At 41.8% G+C, this 19,294-nt stretch overlaps 1 protein-coding gene across 2 annotated transcripts in view; it reads left to right on the top strand.

Annotated features, from left to right (window-relative positions):
* The window catches only part of zgc:110158 (single-stranded DNA-binding protein 3), a 45,346-nt gene extending 36,335 nt beyond the window's left edge, over window positions 1-9,011 (top strand). The window contains exons 6-18 of one of the 2 annotated variants that reach the window (XM_028566121.1): window positions 1,814-1,897; window positions 3,091-3,150; window positions 3,261-3,327; window positions 4,228-4,292; window positions 4,799-4,860; window positions 5,047-5,092; window positions 5,770-5,805; window positions 5,926-5,977; window positions 6,223-6,293; window positions 6,688-6,766; window positions 6,893-6,921; window positions 7,059-7,160; window positions 8,930-9,011. In XM_028566121.1, the coding sequence (XP_028421922.1) occupies window positions 1,814-1,897; window positions 3,091-3,150; window positions 3,261-3,327; window positions 4,228-4,292; window positions 4,799-4,860; window positions 5,047-5,092; window positions 5,770-5,805; window positions 5,926-5,977; window positions 6,223-6,293; window positions 6,688-6,766; window positions 6,893-6,921; window positions 7,059-7,160; window positions 8,930-8,959 (783 nt within the window). In that variant the 3' untranslated portion in view covers window positions 8,960-9,011. Of the gene's footprint in view, window positions 1-1,813; window positions 1,898-3,090; window positions 3,151-3,260; window positions 3,328-4,227; window positions 4,293-4,798; window positions 4,861-5,046; window positions 5,093-5,769; window positions 5,806-5,925; window positions 5,981-6,222; window positions 6,294-6,687; window positions 6,767-6,892; window positions 6,922-7,058; window positions 7,161-8,929 lie in introns of both variants that reach the window. The other variant, XM_028566120.1, reaches the window with a different exon arrangement.
* Window positions 9,012-19,294: the final 10,283 nt, after the last annotated feature.

Here is a 19,294-nt window from a genome sequence, read left to right as displayed (position 1 = left end):
CAACTCTCAATTCCCACATTTTTCGAAACATTGTTTATTCCACTCTCAATATTTACACCCACCAGAGTCTCTGATGCTCACGCCGTTCATTCGTCTGTGGCTCGCTCTCGCTGGGCTGATGTTTGACCGATTCGTGATTCAACCATCCCGTATTCATCCACTCTCCACTCCTTCCATCTCCTGTCTCACCTCTGTGAAGGGAAAGGTTTTAGTGTGGGAGATGGCTGTCTAAATAGAATGAGACACACACCCATACATATAGACTAATGCATACAGGCCTACGTGCACACATTTGCAAACAAACACACACACACACACACACACACACACACACACTCCTCCGTGAGGTAGTGGTGTGATGGACAGCACTGGCATTTGGCAGGAGGCACAATAAGGTGGTGGAGAAGAGTCGGAGAGAAAAAGTGAGTGACACAATGGAGAGAGGGAAGGATAGAGGGAGATGAAGAAGGGTGAGGGGGAAAAGAAGTGAAATGTGAAAGATCAGTGCCACCAGGATTGTAGCCCAGTGTTTTTTCTGTGGCTACCTACCACTCCATTGTTTGCTTGCTGAGAGCAAGGCAATGTGCTGAGAGGATGGTGGTGGTGGTGGTGGTGGGGGGATTAGTGAGAGTACGACTGTGAATAAGCAAGTGAAGGGTGGGGGAAGAGGGTGAGGAGAGACGCATGGAAGTGCTATTTATAGTGTGTGTGTGTGTGTGTCCTTATTGTAATGGAAAGCTTTGGTTGTTTGCTGCAAATATGGTTCATGCTCATAGTTGGGGCAGGCTATAATTTTCGATACTTCTGTTACAAAACAGAGTTACAGACCTAAACAATACCTTTTTTTCCGATACTCTGAGAAATATAAACATGTTTTTGCTCAAATGTAAAAGCAGCTGTACAGGAAGTTGTTCGGAGAAAAATAAAAAATAGAAAGTCTAAAAGTGGCTATAACAATTGTTTAAATCAAAATTGGTCTGATCAAACTGAGAGTGAAAAAGATTTTTGTTGCAATGTCTATTTACATAATCAATTAATGTCTCCATGACCACTTACCAGAGCCCAAGGCGATGTCTTCATGTTCCGATCAAAAGTTAAACAAATAAAATAAAAAAATAAAAAGCAATGAAGAGATGAAGGCACTGACCGTGATAAGAGCGGAAATAAGACTGTTGCATAATGAGTTATTTATTAGGGGTCGTTAACCCCCATTGTCTTTGGGTGAAAAGTCCGCAATATCACAGCGGTGTGTCAAAGAAGCTCGGAGGTTGCTTTTGTCGATCCATTGTCCTCCTGAAGCAGGCCACAACAAGTAGCAACAAAAACATCTTAAACTTGTTTTTGTCAGTATCATCTTTGTGGTTTGAAGTTGCCACTAGTGGCTGTTCTGCTGCTTCCTGTCCTGTTGCAGTGAGCCTTTGGCAACACTGCCCCCATGTGGTTGAGATGAAAACTGCATGGAGTCCACTGACCTGAGGGCCCCAAGAATCCTCTTTTTCATCGTAGCTCCACATGTTGAAGCAATTCAGTGAAACAATTATGATTGATGCCGATTTTCTGTTCGCTTGTTTGGACTGGCTTTGACTTTTAATTCTGTGTTTTTTGTTAAGGAGTACATTATCTAGCTGAGAGCTTTATCAATCTTGTTGCTCCTCTTCTTTCTCCTCAACCTGAAGACTCCTCGCTCAATCTCCCCCCGTCCCCCCCCCTCTCGTCTTTCTTTCTTTCTTATGATTTTGATCGGGTAATTCCTCCAGGTGTAAAGCCCACTTTTGGGCCCTCCCCTATCTGATATCGCTCTTCTTTCTTAAAGGGACCACCTGGCTCTCAGCAGTCCCCCCACGCACAGCCCCCCCCACACAACCCCAGCAACCCCATGATGGGACCCCATGGCCAGGTAAGATGCAAACTCTTTCTCAAACACCCCTCTCTCTTTCATTCCCTCTAAATCCCCCCCCCTCCTCGCTCACACACAAGCTCTTTTTCTTTCCATTCACTACTCGCACAATTTCTTCTTCCTCTCCTAACCTCGAGCCCCTTTAGTTTTGGTTTTGTTCTGGCTAACTCCTCGTAGATATCGGCCCCTCCGGTCCCCCTCAGCTCCTTTTTTTTAATGAAAGCCAAGCATCCAAAGGCACCAGGGCCTGATCCTCTCCAAGGCCCAGAACCGGCTGTCCCTGTGTGGGATGAATAATTCACTCCTTGCCCCACCCCCGGAGCAGCTTGTGGGGGGTTGCACACTTATCTGCTCTTCCACTCTTAACACACATGCACAAACGCACACAGCGTACTCCCCTCCGGTCTGCTTACTTGTTCTTGCACATGAATAAAACAGGGGACAGGCACTATGGAAGCGTCACATAAACACATGGGTACACATTGGTACCCCCACTTTCCACACATATAGAGAGTTTTTTGTTACTCGATCTTCCAACTAGATAAGAGCGTATTCAAAATATTCAGCCGTAATAAACTTTCATTCTCAGTCAGCGTGGGTTTCAACACTTGTCCAGAACAGTAGCTACCGATGCCGCTGTGAAGGTAACGCTAGCCTTTGCCCATTAACTGCGGCAGCCCGGCTCTTCATTCTTGTGGTTTCTGGTTTCTTTCTTGTGTGCGAGAGTGTGGACATGCTTCCTCTAAGGCTTTTGGACGGTGTTGTTGGCCTGACGTGTCTCTTAACTATACCGGCAGACCACAGGCCGAATCATCTTACACCACAGTGAGAGCAGGCAGGCTGTGCAGGGAGCTGTGTGAGCGCTGTCTTTGGACACACACACACACACACACACTCAGACCTGCACACACACAAACCCATGCTTTGAGTGTGTGTGTATAAGCAGGCATTGTTAAAAATCCTGAAACACTGACTCGCTTATGTTTCTAGGCGGATGTTGATGATCGTTCAGTGTCATCCTCCATTCTCCAACCACACTGTGTCCATCTGTGTGTCCTCAGTGCTACGCCTGTTTGAGTGCTGTTGGATTTATCAATAATGAAAATGTTATTTTCTCTGTGTCCCTCTTCTCCCTACTTTTCCCACACTCAACCCCCCTTTTTCCTCCCTCTTTCCTCCATTTCTCACCGCAGCCATTCATGTCACCACGGTATCCAGGTGGACCGCGTCCCGCACTCCGAATGCCAAATCAGGTAGGTTTTTTAGTAAATTTGTAGTAATTTCTTCAGTCAGAATATCTCTGTTGCCAATGTGAAATGTAAGTCACTATTTTAATCCGTTTCCATGTCTGGTCTTTCCTCAGCCTCCGGGGGGAATCCCTGGATCTCAGCCTCTCCTGCCAAACAGTTTGGACCCGACAAGACCGCAAGGTAAGGATGGGAACTTTCTCCTAGTCGAAATTCTGAGAAGGGGTTCCATGTTATGAAATGTGTTCATTTTGTATAGTAGATGTGGCCTATGATAGATTATGACTCTACTACGGCTGTAATTTATGATTATTTTTATTATTGATTAATTCTGAGTAATTCGGCAACTACACAATTACTCTTTTATTCCATAAGATGTCATAAAATAACGGGTAACAAGTCTTGAAAAGCATATAATTTGATTATAAACATTAATGCACTTGGCAAATCATTCTAAGCCTCATTCCTACTGGTTTTTAAAATGTACATGTATATATTTTTCATACTTTAGGTGATTTGTAACTGACTGTGAAACGGCTATTAATTTTCATTCTCAGCGATATTAAAAATGTCTTAAAGTCTTAGATTTAACTTGGTCAACCCTGTAGAAACCCTTAATAGGGGTAAATTGTCAACAATTTAGTTTTTTAAACCCAAGGAATCAGTTCGTAATAATAAAAGATAAAGAAAAGCTGCAAATCCTCATACTGTACAAATATTTGGCATATTTGTTTGACACATTATATAAACGAATATAAATCACATTATTAAAATGTTTGATTTAATTTATGACCATTGATACCAGCCAACACATTTTTGTTGTGCTTTTTTTCCCCCCTTTGTGGATTGAGTACTTGTGGGTGTGTCTGGCTCTGTGAGGGGTCCGTGGTGATTTTAGCTGCAGATTACAGCTTCAGGGGCCAGCGGGTTACAACTAATGGGATTAGGATGAAGACTGTCTGTGGCACGTCTTCATTCCTGATTTTAAGAGACGAGCCATATGTGGATTTATACCAGCGCTAGTGTGTTATGTGATGATGTGCGTCACAGTCAGTGTGTGACTCTGTGGGTGTGTTCTTGCAGGACATCCTAACATGGGTGGACCTATGAGAATGAACCCTCCTCGAGGAATGGCCATGGGCCCACAGGTATGATGAGCCACACACACAGACACACACACACACACACACACACACACACACACACACAAATGCATTATTGCATGTCAATTAGACTCTTGTGAGGATTACACCCTTTGAGGTATCAGCAGGTCTGTTGCTGTTGTTGTTAAGAGTTCTGTTAATGTAACTCAACTCTTATCATATTTACACTTGGATATATTCTTATAAAATATGTATTACTGTCTATATAGATGTGGTTGCTATTACAAGCTAAAATTGTATCTTTTCTTAAATAGTAGTTTCTTCCGTATACTCACCTGAACAGTCCAGGCTTGTTTGTTGTTTGTTTGAAGATGTCACAGCTGCTCTCAGTCCAGTAATGTACGTGCGATACTAGAAAATGTAGCACAAAAGGCCAAATCCAAAACCGTTTAAAAATTAGAATGACCAAGAAAAATAGAAATATTGTTGAGAATCAATAATGACTTCTTGTTGAATGTTCTTACAATGTTTATTCATGATTTGTCTTACAGAATTATGGAGGTATGAGGCCTCCTCCCAACTCCATGGGCGGTCCCATGCCAGGAATGAACATGTAAGTTAAAACCTCTCATTGAGCTAGTAAAACGATGACTCTTTGTCTCAGTGCAGGTTAATAAAAGGTCTTCTACAAGTTATTTATGTTGCCTTTTCTCTTCACACCATTTTTTATCTTTTCCCTGTTTGTCATTTTCTCTCTTACCTTTATTCTTCTCTTCCTTCTTTTATTGTTTTGCCTCAGGGGTCCTGGAGGAAGAGGGCCTTGGCCAGGACCTAATGCCAACTCTGTGAGTCAGAAAGCCTTGACCTTTACACATGCCCACATAAAGGTGTTGGGCAAAGAAAGATGAAATAACTTTCAGTGCCCAGCAAAAAATACAAACGTTACCCTTATGACTTTCACCTATGGTTCAGCAGCAAGTTGATTTTGCTCTGTAAAGCTTGATTTATACTTCTGCGTTAAATCTATGCCGTGGCTACGTACGTAGGTACGTGGAGACACGGACCCTACGCCGTAGCCTGACGAGCACCTCTCGAAAAATGTAACTACACGTCTGCTGTGGCTTGGTAGGCTACCGCGAAAATCACGCTTAAAAATCACGCCAAAAATCACGCTTAATTTGTTGTGTTACACAAATATCAAGATGAGTGTCCATCAGTCAGTTTAATCGAAGGATACTTGTAACCACTGTTCCTCTTTTCCTAGGCATTTTCCCTGGAGGGCATTTAAAGGGATAGTTATGTGGCAACAGTACAAACTGTGGCCTCTAAAACCTGCTATATAGTTGAAACATGTCCTTGCTACAGTCTGAACATTTATAAGCTTCACAAAAATAACGTGTATTGCAAGTCTGTTGTATTAGATTGTAAAGTGTTCCTCTTACTTTGCCCACCCTTTATAGATTCACATTCAGTATCGTCTGACCCTCAGATCTGATTATCTGTTTCCTCTCTCCCCCTGCAGATAGCCTACTCCTCCTCATCTCCAGGAAACTATGTGGTGAGTTCAAATCAGTCCAAAGCCAGCGCAGCTCTCCTAGATACAGTTAGAATTGAATTGTACTGATACTTCATGTTCTTATGAGTGTAATTTTAACCTCTATCACTGATTGTTCCCCAGGGTCCTCCGGGCGGAGGAGGTCCACCTGGAACTCCCATCATGCCCAGCCCAGGTGGTGCGTCACCTAACTATGTCCCCAGCACTAACACTTGTGTCAGAAATAGAATAGTCCCTCTCATTTTTTTCCTCACTAAACAAGCATGAATGTGTCCCCTCGCCAACCAAGCACCATCAGTGTTTATATTTTTCTTTTCAGTGTTTCATTTGTTAGATTACATATAGGTTTATAATGATTAACATCATACCTCTATCATGTAACTGAAGTTTTTTTTTTTTTTTTTTTTTTCTCTCTCTCAGATTCGACTAACTCCAGTGAAAACATCTATACAATGATGAATCCCATCGGACCGGGAGGCAACAGACCCAATGTGAGTCTCACACGTGATTTAAGTTAACAAAAAGCTCTGTAATGTTGTTTGAAAGGTTTAACTTTCCAGGCTTGTAACAGTTTTAGACAGTGCAGATTGATTTTTTTGGTTAGAATTGTGGATGTTGCAATAATTGAAATTACACAACCTTACCGCCAAAAATGAATCCAGCTCAAATGGGGTTTATAACCACATCAGTGGGCACCAGTATAATTTCGCATTAGAGAAACATAGCGCTGCCACACTGAGCTCAATAAGAATCGACTAGAAATGAACTGGGAAGAATACATTTAATAGTCTCTACTTCACCCTGAGCTGAAAAGACCACATAGGTCAAACACGAAAAATAAATCTTGCAGTGATTTATGAGGCTTGCTCTACATCTTTTCACCAGTTCCCTATGGGACCTGGGCCTGACGGGCCAATGGGAGCTATGGGAGCCATGGAGCCACACCACATGAACGGATCACTAGGTGGGTGTAAACACAGTGTTGCTTTACAAATCCCTGACAGCTGATATGTGTACAACTAAAACAGTGCTTTACTTTGGGACAAGTTTACCTTGAAAAATAATCAAACTATTTGTTTCACTTCCTCAGGGTCTGGGGATATGGACGGGTTGCCAAAGGTGAGTAAAAATCAGATTTTCAATAACCTTCTCCTGTTTGCTTTGAATTTTTACTTTCTACACTTAAAGGATGCTATATATAAGATGCAGTCTCAATGCAGTCTTTTTTTTTTTTTTTTTTTTTTTGCCCTGTCCAGAGCTCCCCTAATAACATGGGGGGCATGAACAACCCTCCCGGAACGCCGAGAGATGACGGCGAAATGGGCGGGAACTTCTTGAACCCATTCCAAAACGAAAGTGTGAGTAGAGCGAGTGAATGGCATCTCACGACCCTTAACAGTTATCCTTGACTTCATGACAAACCAGGGCAAGAATGCAAGCAGAGGGTTCGCCTGATTTAAAAAAATATATATATATCTCAGTCTATTGATAATGTTCGGGGAAAGTTTGTGTCATGTCCCTATTTTTTATTACTTTTCTTTTTTAGCTATATTGATTAGTCTAACACTCATATTATTTGAGCAGAGAGCTAGCATTGTTTCTTTTTAACAGGCACCTCCTCTTAGAGGCCCTGCTTTGTTTGTCAGTAGTTAAAGTGCTGCTTATAAGAAGCTCAATTAGTTGAAAAGAAGTGTTTGAAGTAGACGTCTTCACTGGTCCAAAATGTTGTAACCGATTCGTCACCAACATGTGGACAACCTACCCAAACCCAGCACGGTAAAAATAAAAAAAAAAGGTGACAGAGCGAGAGAGACAATCGGAACCCATCCAATTAGACCTGTAAATAGGCAGGCCTGATCCAGAATGCGGTTTGAACAGGCCCAAATAGAGAGAGCGAGACCAGCAATTACTGAGCACCCACAGTCAGAAACAACCGCTATAGGTGCCATTTTTTTCCTGCAACAAAAAGGTTTATTGATATGACGCACCACATGATCAGAGCTGATCGCAAGTCCACTCAGATCCAATTGGGTATTAAACATACGGCCACACACAAAAGGAGACCCATGGCAACACAGCAGCAACCTGCCGAACCCAAATAGACCAAATCTAATTTTGACCAGATTCAACTCGATATCTGGGTCACGTCTCTGTTAAAAGAAACCAGGCAGACCTGTCAAGACCTCTACTTGTAAGTGCTGCACTCTTGCTTAAAGTCTTTCTACTCCATTACTTGGGACACAGCACTATAGATTTTAAATGCAAAACATGCTAAGCAGTTTCTGAAGCTCACAACTGCATGTTCATTATACAAAATAATAAAATAGGGCTATAAAGAATATCTGATGTTCTGCTTGCATTGTAGCCGCATACTAATCACTTAAAAATTCATTGTATACCCTCTGTATCAGTGATCAGTTGATGGTGACAAATGTCTAGTCGGTTTCATTTATTTGTTGTATGTAAAGATCAAATTTTTTCAGCTTTAAGAACAAAGTAATTGCTAAAGTTTGAAACCGGTGGAGGGGCATACTGTGTCCCTTGCATTGTGTAAGATTGTGACGGTCTCTTGTCCTCGGCCTGGAGAGAGCCACGGGGCGCACAGGCTGGAATTATAGCTGAGCTCTAATACCCTGATTCAACCAATCAGCAGTAGGACTGGCAATCATTAGAACTATTTCAAAATAAGAGCCATCATTAGTGCATTTTAATACAACACCAAAGTGATACTTTTTCTAATTCCTACTTTGAGGAACATTCTGTATGTTTGGAAATAAACTCAATTCCCACTAAAGGTTAAACAAATGTAAACCGCTGTACACAATCTTCATATAATTTAAAAGAAGAAGAATAGGTAAACGAGGCTATGAGTTTCTGATGCTTCTGATGTGTTATTTACAAATTCTGTCTACTAAAAAAGGTATTGAGGTTCAATATCCATCTCTAATCTAAAGCCCCAGCAGTGTTGATGACCTGAATCAGGTGTACTTGAGCCCAGCTGGAACCTCAGTCTGTGCTTCCTCCAGCTTTGCAGGGCTGAGTCTGAGCGCCCTCTGGTGTTTACATGTTGTCAGTGACATATCCACTCATCTGTGCCCTCCTCCCCCTTCCCTCTCTCTCTTTTCAGTATTCACCCAACATGACGATGAGTGTGTGATTTTATTTTTTTTTCTCCTTTTTTTTTTTGTATTTTCTTTATTCCCCCCCCCTTTTTTTTGTACCCCTGCACCTGATTTTTTTTTTTTTCTTCAATTCAATCCTTACTTCACCTCGGATTGGATACCTCCCCTCCTATCACACATTCTCTGCCCCCACCCACATTGGATCCGCTATCCCCTCCTCCCCCCCCCCCCGTCCGATTTATCTTCTCACTTGGGAACTCTATGGCCACACAGCCTTCTGGGACAGCCCTTGAGCATGCTGGAACTCTAATTAAGACGGGCCCCCCTGGAGCATGCAAGATGGCCGCCGGTCTGAATAGGAAGCAGTCACAGAGCAACAGGAAGAGCCTCCTCTCTGACTCCGGCCCCCGCCTCCCTGGCTTCCTGTCAGGTTCTAGACAATGAGCGAGGGAAGGAGGACAAACGGAGAGGAAGAGAGGAGACTGGATAACACATCCTCCTGTGAGGACACGGTGTCAGGTCTTTTAAGCAGCTGCCTGGAAGCTTCTCAGCCGCGACTTTGGACATTTTGTTGAGTTGCTGTTCCTCCCCAATTCAGTTGAGGGTCAGATGAAACTATCCCCTTTGCCCCCCACATTGTTGCTCTCTGTGTGTACATTTTTAACAGAGGTGGTTGTGATGATCAGTGAACTCCCCCATTTCTTTGTGTATGTATTGTATCATTGCTATTTTTATTATTGTAATATTGTTATTAATGATATTGGTATGATCATTTTAAGATTAGGTTCTAATTTCTGTTGTTTCTAAGGGCACATTATTATGATGAAGACCGCACATGTGCACACAAATCAGACATTATTTGCTGTGTAGCGTGTGGCTAAATGTGAGCAGGTAAGATGTTATCCATCACGGTACTGATTGGCCCTTTTTTTTTTTTTTTTTTTTTTTTTTTTTGAGAGTTTCAGCAGCCATCTACATTTTTAACTGCTTGTTCAATAATCCAAACCAGAAGAAGAAGCGGCTCCTGTTTTGGTAGCTTCCATGCAGTGAAATGCACAGCTCTATTTATTTATGTACTTTAAATTTGTCTTATGAATCATTGTTACTTTTCATATTTTTTTTTTTTTTTTTTTTAAGTGTTATCCCTGTTTTTTTTTGTTAATTGCAGAACTAGTAGCAACTGTGTAAATATGCACATCCAGTTATCAGCGTCTCCTCATCTCCGTCTGACATCATTAGACCCCTCCAATTTCCGAGCCCTGAAGGTGCCGACGTCCCCCACTCGGGCTGCTTCCACTAACGCTGCCCACTTAGGTTACTGTTCACTCCAGCATGTGCGTAGGCTGCGGTATCGTCTCTGCTGAAATGTGGTGAACACTTGGATTATTTTTGTTTGCAGATGAGTCCTCAACACACTGTGATGTATGTCTGTGCTTCATGGAATTTTTGCTTTTCCACACCAGTCAGTTTAGCTTGCAGGCATGTTGTCACACATGCAGTGCTCCCAACAAAAGGACTTCTGGCTCTCTGCTCATCGGATCCTTGGCATTTATTTTTTTATGTTGGCGCAAAGCAGAAAGAGGAAAGGCGTTGCTCTGTTTGACTGTAACGGGTGGCCTCCCTCCCTTTGCTAATCTTGAAGAAAAAGACCTCCGTCCTTTTCCAGCGGGCCAGCAACGACACACAGCCACACACACCACCCCTCTCTGATTTATTTTTTTGTACAACTCTCTCCATCTTTTGATTTCAATTTTTTTTTTTTTTTTAAATACTGTAAAATGCATTTTGATATCATTGACATGTTTTGATATTTTCAAATCACAACAACAGTTGATCGGAAACGTGCTGATTCGGGGCAACTGTGTGTGTTTGTTCAGAGATGGTGTTTCTTTGATGATGAGAAACCGAAACTGGAGCTGCTATAGACTATTACGCTATTTCACCTCATCACAGACAGACGTGGCGCTTTACTGTGCATCAGAGCCATAGCGTCAAGGGGTCTAAGAGGACAATTTTGTAGTGAGTGTGTTTGAACTCCTTTTAGCTAACTCACTGTCACACGCATTTCCTTAACAAATCCTTAAATTAAACATGATTCTTGTCCAGAAGCCTCCTATGTTCTTGGAAAATTTGAAGCGAGGTGGTCAAAAAGCCACAAAAACGGGCATATTTTTGTTGTTTCACAAGGAAGTTGCAAGAACAGAACAAAAGAGGCCAGTTTTTCATAATAAAACTCGTCCCTTCCGTGTCTTCCTCCGATACACTGCATTAAACTACCCTCTTGATACAACTGAAGCCAAAAGAAGGCCACACAGGACACTGGCTCTCAATCTGACACACCAGGGACCAGAGTACAGACTTTACTATGAAGGATTTTTTTTTTTATCTATTTAAAATGGGGTGAGGAGAAATGTTTTGGGAAATTAAAGAGAAAAAAAAATTACTGACAGATTTGTTCCTATTGCTATGAAGAGGTAGAGAGAGTGCGAACATGCGTTTCCTCCCCTGTACTTTGAAAAACTGTTGTATAAAATGCAGTCAAACTTCTCTCTAGCTTTCTGTCCTGTAAGTAAAGCTGTCACAACGTTGATCATTTCTGTATTTCTATTGTGCTGATGTATAATACTGTAACATTCAGGGGTAGGGAGGGTTAAGAGAGGAATTTTTGAGGGGAGTAAAGATTTTTCTGTTCAGTTCCTCATTTTTTCCTCTTGATGACAAAGCAGTATTTAATATGAGGCAGTCTGTCCTTGGGGAGTTGCTTTGTATCTCATGTTAGGGTAGTTTCAGATCCTAAATGTCTCGTGTAGTAAAAATGAGAGGTTCCTTCTTCGTATGTTTCTTTATATTGTAAAGTTTCTTTAGACAAAAAAATGTTGCTTATTGAAGAAAAAAAAGGTGGGGAAAAATGCATTGGTAATAAATGTAATTTTTTTATTTTTATTTTGTTTTTGTTTTAATTTTCATCAAGTTGTCAGTCGTTTTTGCCTGTGTCCCCCTTGTTGTAGATACATATTAAAAACAAATAAAATGACTTCACTCCTTTTGCCATGAACATGCACTTCTTTCACTGGACCTATACAGTTATGATTTGCCTCTACACAATGTTTAATTTCCCAGTTTTTCTGTGTCCTAACTGATCTGTGATGAGGATAATATTATTTTTCTGTCTATTGACAGGTCTAAATGATTTCACCAATTCAGCTACAAATTCACAGGGACTAACTTTTTTTTTTCTCTCGTTTTATAGTTTTTATATTTTACGGTTATCATTTTTGCACTTTTGTTACAAAACTGCAACTGTAATGGCAGTGATTTGGGGCTCTTAAAATGATTTGTTCAGACGTGAGGCTTTGTGGGTAGAGTTTGTCCACTCCAGCTCCATATTCAGGCTGCTGCTTGAACTTAACACTTTCTCATGTCAGAGAAACACTTTCTCATGTCAGAGAAGCACACTATGGAGGGATGAAGGCCTAAATGGTTCCTCCTCCTCCTCCCCTCCCATCTGTTCAAGCTGTACCGAGGGGCGACGCTGTGGCCTCCTGCTCCTCTTGCTGCAGCAGGACGCAGGAGGAGCAACCAGCGACGTTAGAGAGGAGGCGGGCGGCAGCCGAGGGAGTAACGCCGCTCTTACAGATGCTCTGAAGGAAGAGGAGGGTGGAGAGGAGCTGGGCGGGTGAGGCAGAAACACCATGCTCTTGCTTTTGGAAGTGGAAGCCTGGGATGGAACCTGGAGCAGTGGTGGAAGAAGTATTCAGATCCTTTACTCAAGTAAAAGTACTAATGCCACACTGTAAAAAAAATACTGTTACAAGTCCTGCATTGAAAATGTTACATAAGTATGTAGGCCAAGTATCATCAGGAGAATGTAAAGTATTGCAAGTTAAAGTACTCAATGCAGTAAAAATCCTCACATTTTAGAAACAGGAAATGATTGAAACAGTTCAGTCATTCAACTAAGTGTTTAATGGTCTGATCATTTCAGCCGGACTTGTAGGCCATTATATTGTTGGGTAATTTATAATAAAACATTGCATTTTATTATCTACATATGATTTTTTTTTTTTTTTGCAAAAATTTGTAAAGTAACTAGTAACTAAAGCTGTCAGATTAATGTAGTGGAGTAAAAAGTACATTTCTCTCTGAGATGTAGTCATAGGCGTAATTTATGGGGGGGATCAAAACTGGGCTTTTTTCAAAGTTTTTCTTCCTTTTTATGGTTTTTGTCACTTTTTCAGTCATATTTGCTGGGTTTTTTTTCAACATTTTTTTTTCTATTAACTATTTTAACTATTTTTTCGACGTTTTTGTCACCTTTAGGGTTTTTTTTCCCCTGATTATTTATTCAAGGTTTTTGTCGCTTTTGTTAACACCCAATCCCAACCCAACAATGTCGAACCCAAAGTTACGCCCTTGGATGTAGCGGAGTAGAAGTAGAAACTAGCATGAAAAGAAAAGACTCAAGTAAAGTAGAAGTACCTCAAATTTGTACTTAAGTATAGTACTTGAGTAAATGTACTTAGTTACATTCCACCACTGACCTGGAGGTGGCAGTCTGAATGGTGGACCAAGGGCGGGAGGTGAAGCAGAGGAGGAACCACGGTGACGGAGGGGAGGGTGTTCCTGCGGCGTTGGGAGTGAGGAGACAAACGGGCAGGAAGCTTATCAACACAGCTTCTCAGGGTCACGTTGTCTGATGTTGGAGCTCCAGGCGTCAAACACCTCTTAGGTAACAGTCTGCTGGCAGTGGTCTGAGACGGGCTCATCTCTGTGAGGGAGAGGACCGACTGAGAAAGCCTCGGAAGAAAATCCTCAAAGCAGCTGTTGTAATTCTCTCCTCCACATCTGTTATCCCTCCTTTGAGCCACACTCTCCTTCCTCTCTTCCATCCTGGACTGATGAAAACGTGGCTCCTCATCTCCCCTCCCTCCTCTCTCCCTCCTTGAATCCTCTCTGTCCCCCTCCTCCCGCAGGCTCCTCTCCCTCATGCCCTCCTCGTAAGCCCGGTTCAGACAGGCCAGGTTGTGAATGGCCAGCCATGGTTCCGATAACATTCTCTGTCTGGGCGGTGGAGTGCTACTCTGGCTCAACGGACTCAGCTCACAGGAGGGATGTCTGCTGCTGCTGCTGCTGCTGCTGCTTCCTCTTTTGCCTGATAGAAGTGAATAAGACACAGACAATGAGTGAAAATACGGAAGTGGTTGAGAAGAACTGTGTCCCCTTTTTGCATTTGGCATATCTGTCCATACTCTTCCTGAGGGTTCTTTCATTTTCCCCCTGTTGTTCGGGAGAGTTTTTCCTTATCTATTTTCCTGCTCCTAATTTTGAGCTATATAAACCTAATTGGCTTGATTCTGATTCTTCTTCCAAGCAGGTTTATTACTGTAGCCTATACAGTATAGTGTGTACAGTGTGTGTTCACACTGGGACTACTAGACTACTGTCTAAAAAGTCATTCTAAAACGGTCATTATTTCTAAAAAAAGGCACCGATTTATGAGTGTGTTGTTGATGTACACCATTGTCCCACAATGCAATGCACAAAGGAAATGGAGGAGCTATGGATGATGGTAAAACAGCTAGGCCTACAGGAAGACCTGTTCTCTTTTTAGTTTAATTTGGCTAAAGCCTTTATCTTGCACACATTATGCATAATTTCCTCTTAGTATAACATAGTAAAGTATGTTAATTTCTTGTAACAGCAACAAAAAAAATTAACATTAAAGATTATTATAGAGTTCATGCTGTAGGCTATACAATCACTAGTTTGTGGTATGTAATTAAGACACAGCTGCCACACTAGCTGCTTAGGCACAGGGTTACTTTAAGTTAAATGCTGTCAGCATGCTGACATTCTCTCAGTGACAATGCTAACATGCTTGTCGCTGCCCAATCCGTACTGGAAACGTTATTCCGCTTACTTTCTTGGCAAGACCCACCCTGCGTAGCATTCAAGCGCTAGGATTGGCCAGGCGTCCATGCTTGCGCGATGTTCTGGAACCCGATTTTTTTCAGGTTCAGTGCCCTGAGCAGTGTGCTATCCCAATCAAGTGGGAATCATGATAATGCTTACTGTATTCCAATTTGTTTTACGCATAAACAAAGATGGTGGAGGTTAGGAACTGAGTTTGAATAGGTAAGGTCGGGATAGCCCATTGGTCAGGGGATAGGACCTGAACAAATCGGATTTCCAGTACGGATTGGGTCGTGACAATGCTGATATTCAGCAGGCATAATGTTTACCATGTTCATTTTACACAAAGTCACAAATGTTCCCCTCGGCACTACAACAGTTGTGCTGGAGAAAAGAGTCAGCAGATCACCAAAGTCATGCGGCTTTATCCTCCAGGGAACATGAATGTCTCCACAAACTTTTATTGCCATTTATCTAATAGTTGTTGAGATATTTCAGTCTGAAACGAAGTAGTGGAGCGACCAAACATCCAAAACCATCCTTAGCCTGACTAAAAACACATTCATATGCATTTGTTGAGCACAGCTTGTTAAGTTAATCATCTTATATAACCAGATGTTTTCCTCGTCTGTCACTTCATCCTCACATCTGTCCTCTATCACCCTAATCTAACTTTATTTAAAGCCACTCTTCTTAGTTTCTACGGTATGAATTAATTGTCAGTTCCTCTGTAGCAGAAGAAATGTTGCATCTGTCACAGACCACCAGAGTTAGCTTCACCTTGCCCTGACAACACATTTTCATCTTGTCTCCTAAGGAATGAGCACTCAGCTAATGATTTCAACCACAAGAAATTGGTTCTAATCTGTCTATACTTGCCTTTGTTAAACATCGCTCTATATCTAAGAGGGGTACAGTGTCTGCATACGGAGTACTGTTGATGGAAAGTGGTACTGAAAGACTTGTTTGCATGTTTGCATCCCTGCACTTTAAGGACTTTCTCATCTTTGTTGCCATCTTTGTTGTGAGATGTTTGTGGTTTTGCATGTTTTAGTCTATTTACTACAAATTACACATACAACTGATGGTTTTAAATTTTCAAGCTTTTTAGTATTTGTTCTTTTCTCACCTTCTTGGTAGCTAGGGTTTGAATTAATTTAAGTAGGGTGGCCAAGGGGGGCATTGAACTAATTGTAACTTAATTAAAATAAATGGGTAATCAATCAACCAAAGAGAACATCATGTCTGCTTCTTTTTTTTGTGTCAAAACTATATTTGTGTGGTAATGTGTACTCTTAGTGGCCTTTACCATGCAACCAGAATGTGACTTGCACACAAATAAATGTGGACATAGCCTTCATTGTGATCAATTACAAGTTTCAAACCCCTGCAGGGTTATGTGAAATGTACTGGAACTGAACTAAACCATGTAAAACAGTAGCATGTTCCTTAAGTTTGCAGATTAAACCATCAGCATTACTCACTAGTTAATCTGAAGTTGAAGATGTTTTCTCCCTTGGATGAGTTGGGTGAGCCCGCCTTGAGGATGATGTCAGACGGGGACATGCAGGACACCGGCGAGGTGTCAGGAGATGGAGGAACATTCAGGTAACGCCTAGTCACTGGGCCTCCATTCCCACCCATCTCCGTGGCAATGATGATGATGTCACGACCCCTGGCCCGGCAGGCATCCATCAACACCTGAAGAACACAGTGATGCTGAGGTATTGATTGGATTTGGGGTTTGATGGTGCCCAAATACTGAAGTTTTTTTGAAGTGTGATTAAGTACCTAAACATTTGAACTGTTTACAAGATAATCATTTAAAAGGATTCAGTGTTTCCTACTCATCTGTAGGGAGAGTTGAAAAATGTAGGTCCATTTTATGCTACTTCATACTTTAGTTGTACATCTTTATACGTCATGATAAATAGGATACCTTTAAAGTCGGCTGGTGCTGTGCATTGATGGCGTACACCAGTGCTGAGGCTCCGGAGTAGTCCTCCATGCTGGGGTCGGCTCCTGCAGCCAGCAGGGTGGACGCCACCTGAGCTCCTGCTCGCTCCATACAGGCGTACATCAGAGCGCTGCGTCCAGCCCGGTCCTGTGCGTTTGGGTATGCCTGATTGGTACAGAGGAGGACAGTCACATAGCAGACGACGACTGACCCCACGTATGGAAAAGTGTGGTACTGATACAAAACATGCAATTACTTAAAAAAATATAACAATTAGATACAAATCCAAATGGCCTCATGTGAAAGACAACCTATTTGAGGAATACATGGAAGATTAAACGATACAAATTTTAAATTTCAAAGATATTGCAAAAAAACAACTGCTGGGGTCATTTTTGACCCCACATATGCATCTAAGGGTTAAAATGACTTATGAGGGCGCCAGGATAGCTCAGTTGGTAGTGAGTTTGACTCCGACCTGCGACCCTTTGCTGCCTGTCATTCCCCCTCTCTCCCCCCTTTCATGTCTTCAGCTGTCCTGTCAAAAATAAAGGCTGAAAATGGCCAAAAAATTATCTTAAAGAAAAGAAAAAATACTTATGATAACACTTTCATCTCACATCCTAATAAGATCTGATTTGGCATTGTTACTTGTGTGTTCTGGCTCTCGAGTGAAAACTTTTTAAGACACTTTAATGCACAAGCCTCCATGTAATTAATAATTATTTTTGCCTCAGAGTACACTGTGTTGTGTTCTACAGTGCCAAAAACGTCAGGAACATTTTGGTAAGTGGATGGAGGACACAAGCAGAGCTGGAAACATCAGGAACCTCTTTACTATGCATTGAAAGTCCTGTATACCTCTCTTACTGCAGGTACACATTTATTATGCATTAGAAATACATCTAAATCAATATACCGTTGCATGTTGCAGATTGCATTTAAGCACAATGCATTCTGAGTTGAAATGGGAAATATTAAACACTGCAGACTGACATTATTTTGGAGCAGGTAGGTGAGGAGTTTCACCGTCTCAGGCACAGCAGGCTCCCCTCTCAGGGCCTTACAGGCAGCCAGGAGAGGGGTCTCTCCTCTCAGGTTGCGCCCGTTGACCTGAGCCCCACCCTCCACCAGCAGGCGGACCAGACGAAGCTTACAGGAGGCTGCTGCACTGATGAGGGGGCTAGAGTCTGACAGGGGGTCCCCCATGGTCTGATGGGTAAAGGAAAGTCAGACTATATTTTCACAAACAAAAATTCACTATGTTACAATATTCAAATTTCAACAGCAAAACACCTTTACTGCCTACCCTGGACATCTTTTACCTGTTATCTTTACTGGTAATCTAGTCTGAATGGCAATGCTAATAATATTCTCCTGATAATATTATTTTATCAGTGTTTGAAAATGTAAACAAAGTAAAATATACTATAAGAAATCATATGTTCAAATACATTAAGTTTAAGTTGTCTTTTTCTATCTGTTTTCTTGTTCAAACATGCACTACAAATGTTTATTACATCAAAAAAAACAGGACAAGCTGGAAGGTTTATTGTGAACCTCAGTTCAAGTTATTATAAATGATGGATAAAACTTTAAAGCTGCTTATGTTATTGCAAATGCTTACACTATGGACACGTAAACAACATACGACATACAGTATCCACAAGGTAATACATGCATACACATCCACAGTAATGGAACATTTAACTCACCTTAACACTCCCTCTTCAGTGCTTATTTACCTGTTCCCCTTCAACAAACAGGAAGAAAGCAGTCATCCTGAGTTTATTCCGTTGGTGCCATTATTTCATCTTATCCTTAAAGGTTTACATTGGCTCTTGGATGAAGCGTCCTCATGTCGCTGGCCTGCAGCAAACTGCAGAACGTAAAGTGAGAGGATACTGGCTTTCATCTTCTCCTTCTGTCTCCGTGTCCCTCTGTAACTGCTCTGTCCTGATGTGTCCCCTCCGTACCTGCTGGGTTGAAGGGGAAGTTCGGTCACACAGCGAGTGTTCAAAGTTATAAATGGTTTTGAGCCCAAAATGTCACCTGTTGCAGACACTGCACTACAAAGACCCAGAGGCCCTTTGATATGTGAGCTTTGAACAGTTCTCACCTGCCTTGTGACCACTGTCTGCGTTTAAACATTGGCAGAGAGAGGCAGATGAGACACACACTGAATTTCAAATGCACAGACATGACATGCATCAGTTCAGTTCAGGTGATCAGGTGATCTGTATCTAAAAAAAATAATTCTTTTGTGTTTCTCACTTTTCATGTCTTTTGTTCTCTGTGAAGCACTAAGCAACTGCTCTATTAAATACATAAATCTTAAATGATTTTCTGACTCCGGGCCACACTTCAGCAACCCTCAAATACCAGATGTGCAACTACGTCAAACAGCAATTAGTTGGAGCTAATATAATTAGCAGCGTGCAAAAGCAACAGGAAAGCATATTATTCTAATTTCCCCTACATCATTAACATGCATAAACAT

Source organism: Perca flavescens, chromosome 20 (assembly GCF_004354835.1).
Source record: "Perca flavescens isolate YP-PL-M2 chromosome 20, PFLA_1.0, whole genome shotgun sequence".
NCBI lineage: Eukaryota > Metazoa > Chordata > Actinopteri > Perciformes > Percidae > Perca > Perca flavescens.
Note: the sequence above shows the minus strand (reverse complement) of the source record. Positions and strands in the feature narration are given on the sequence as shown.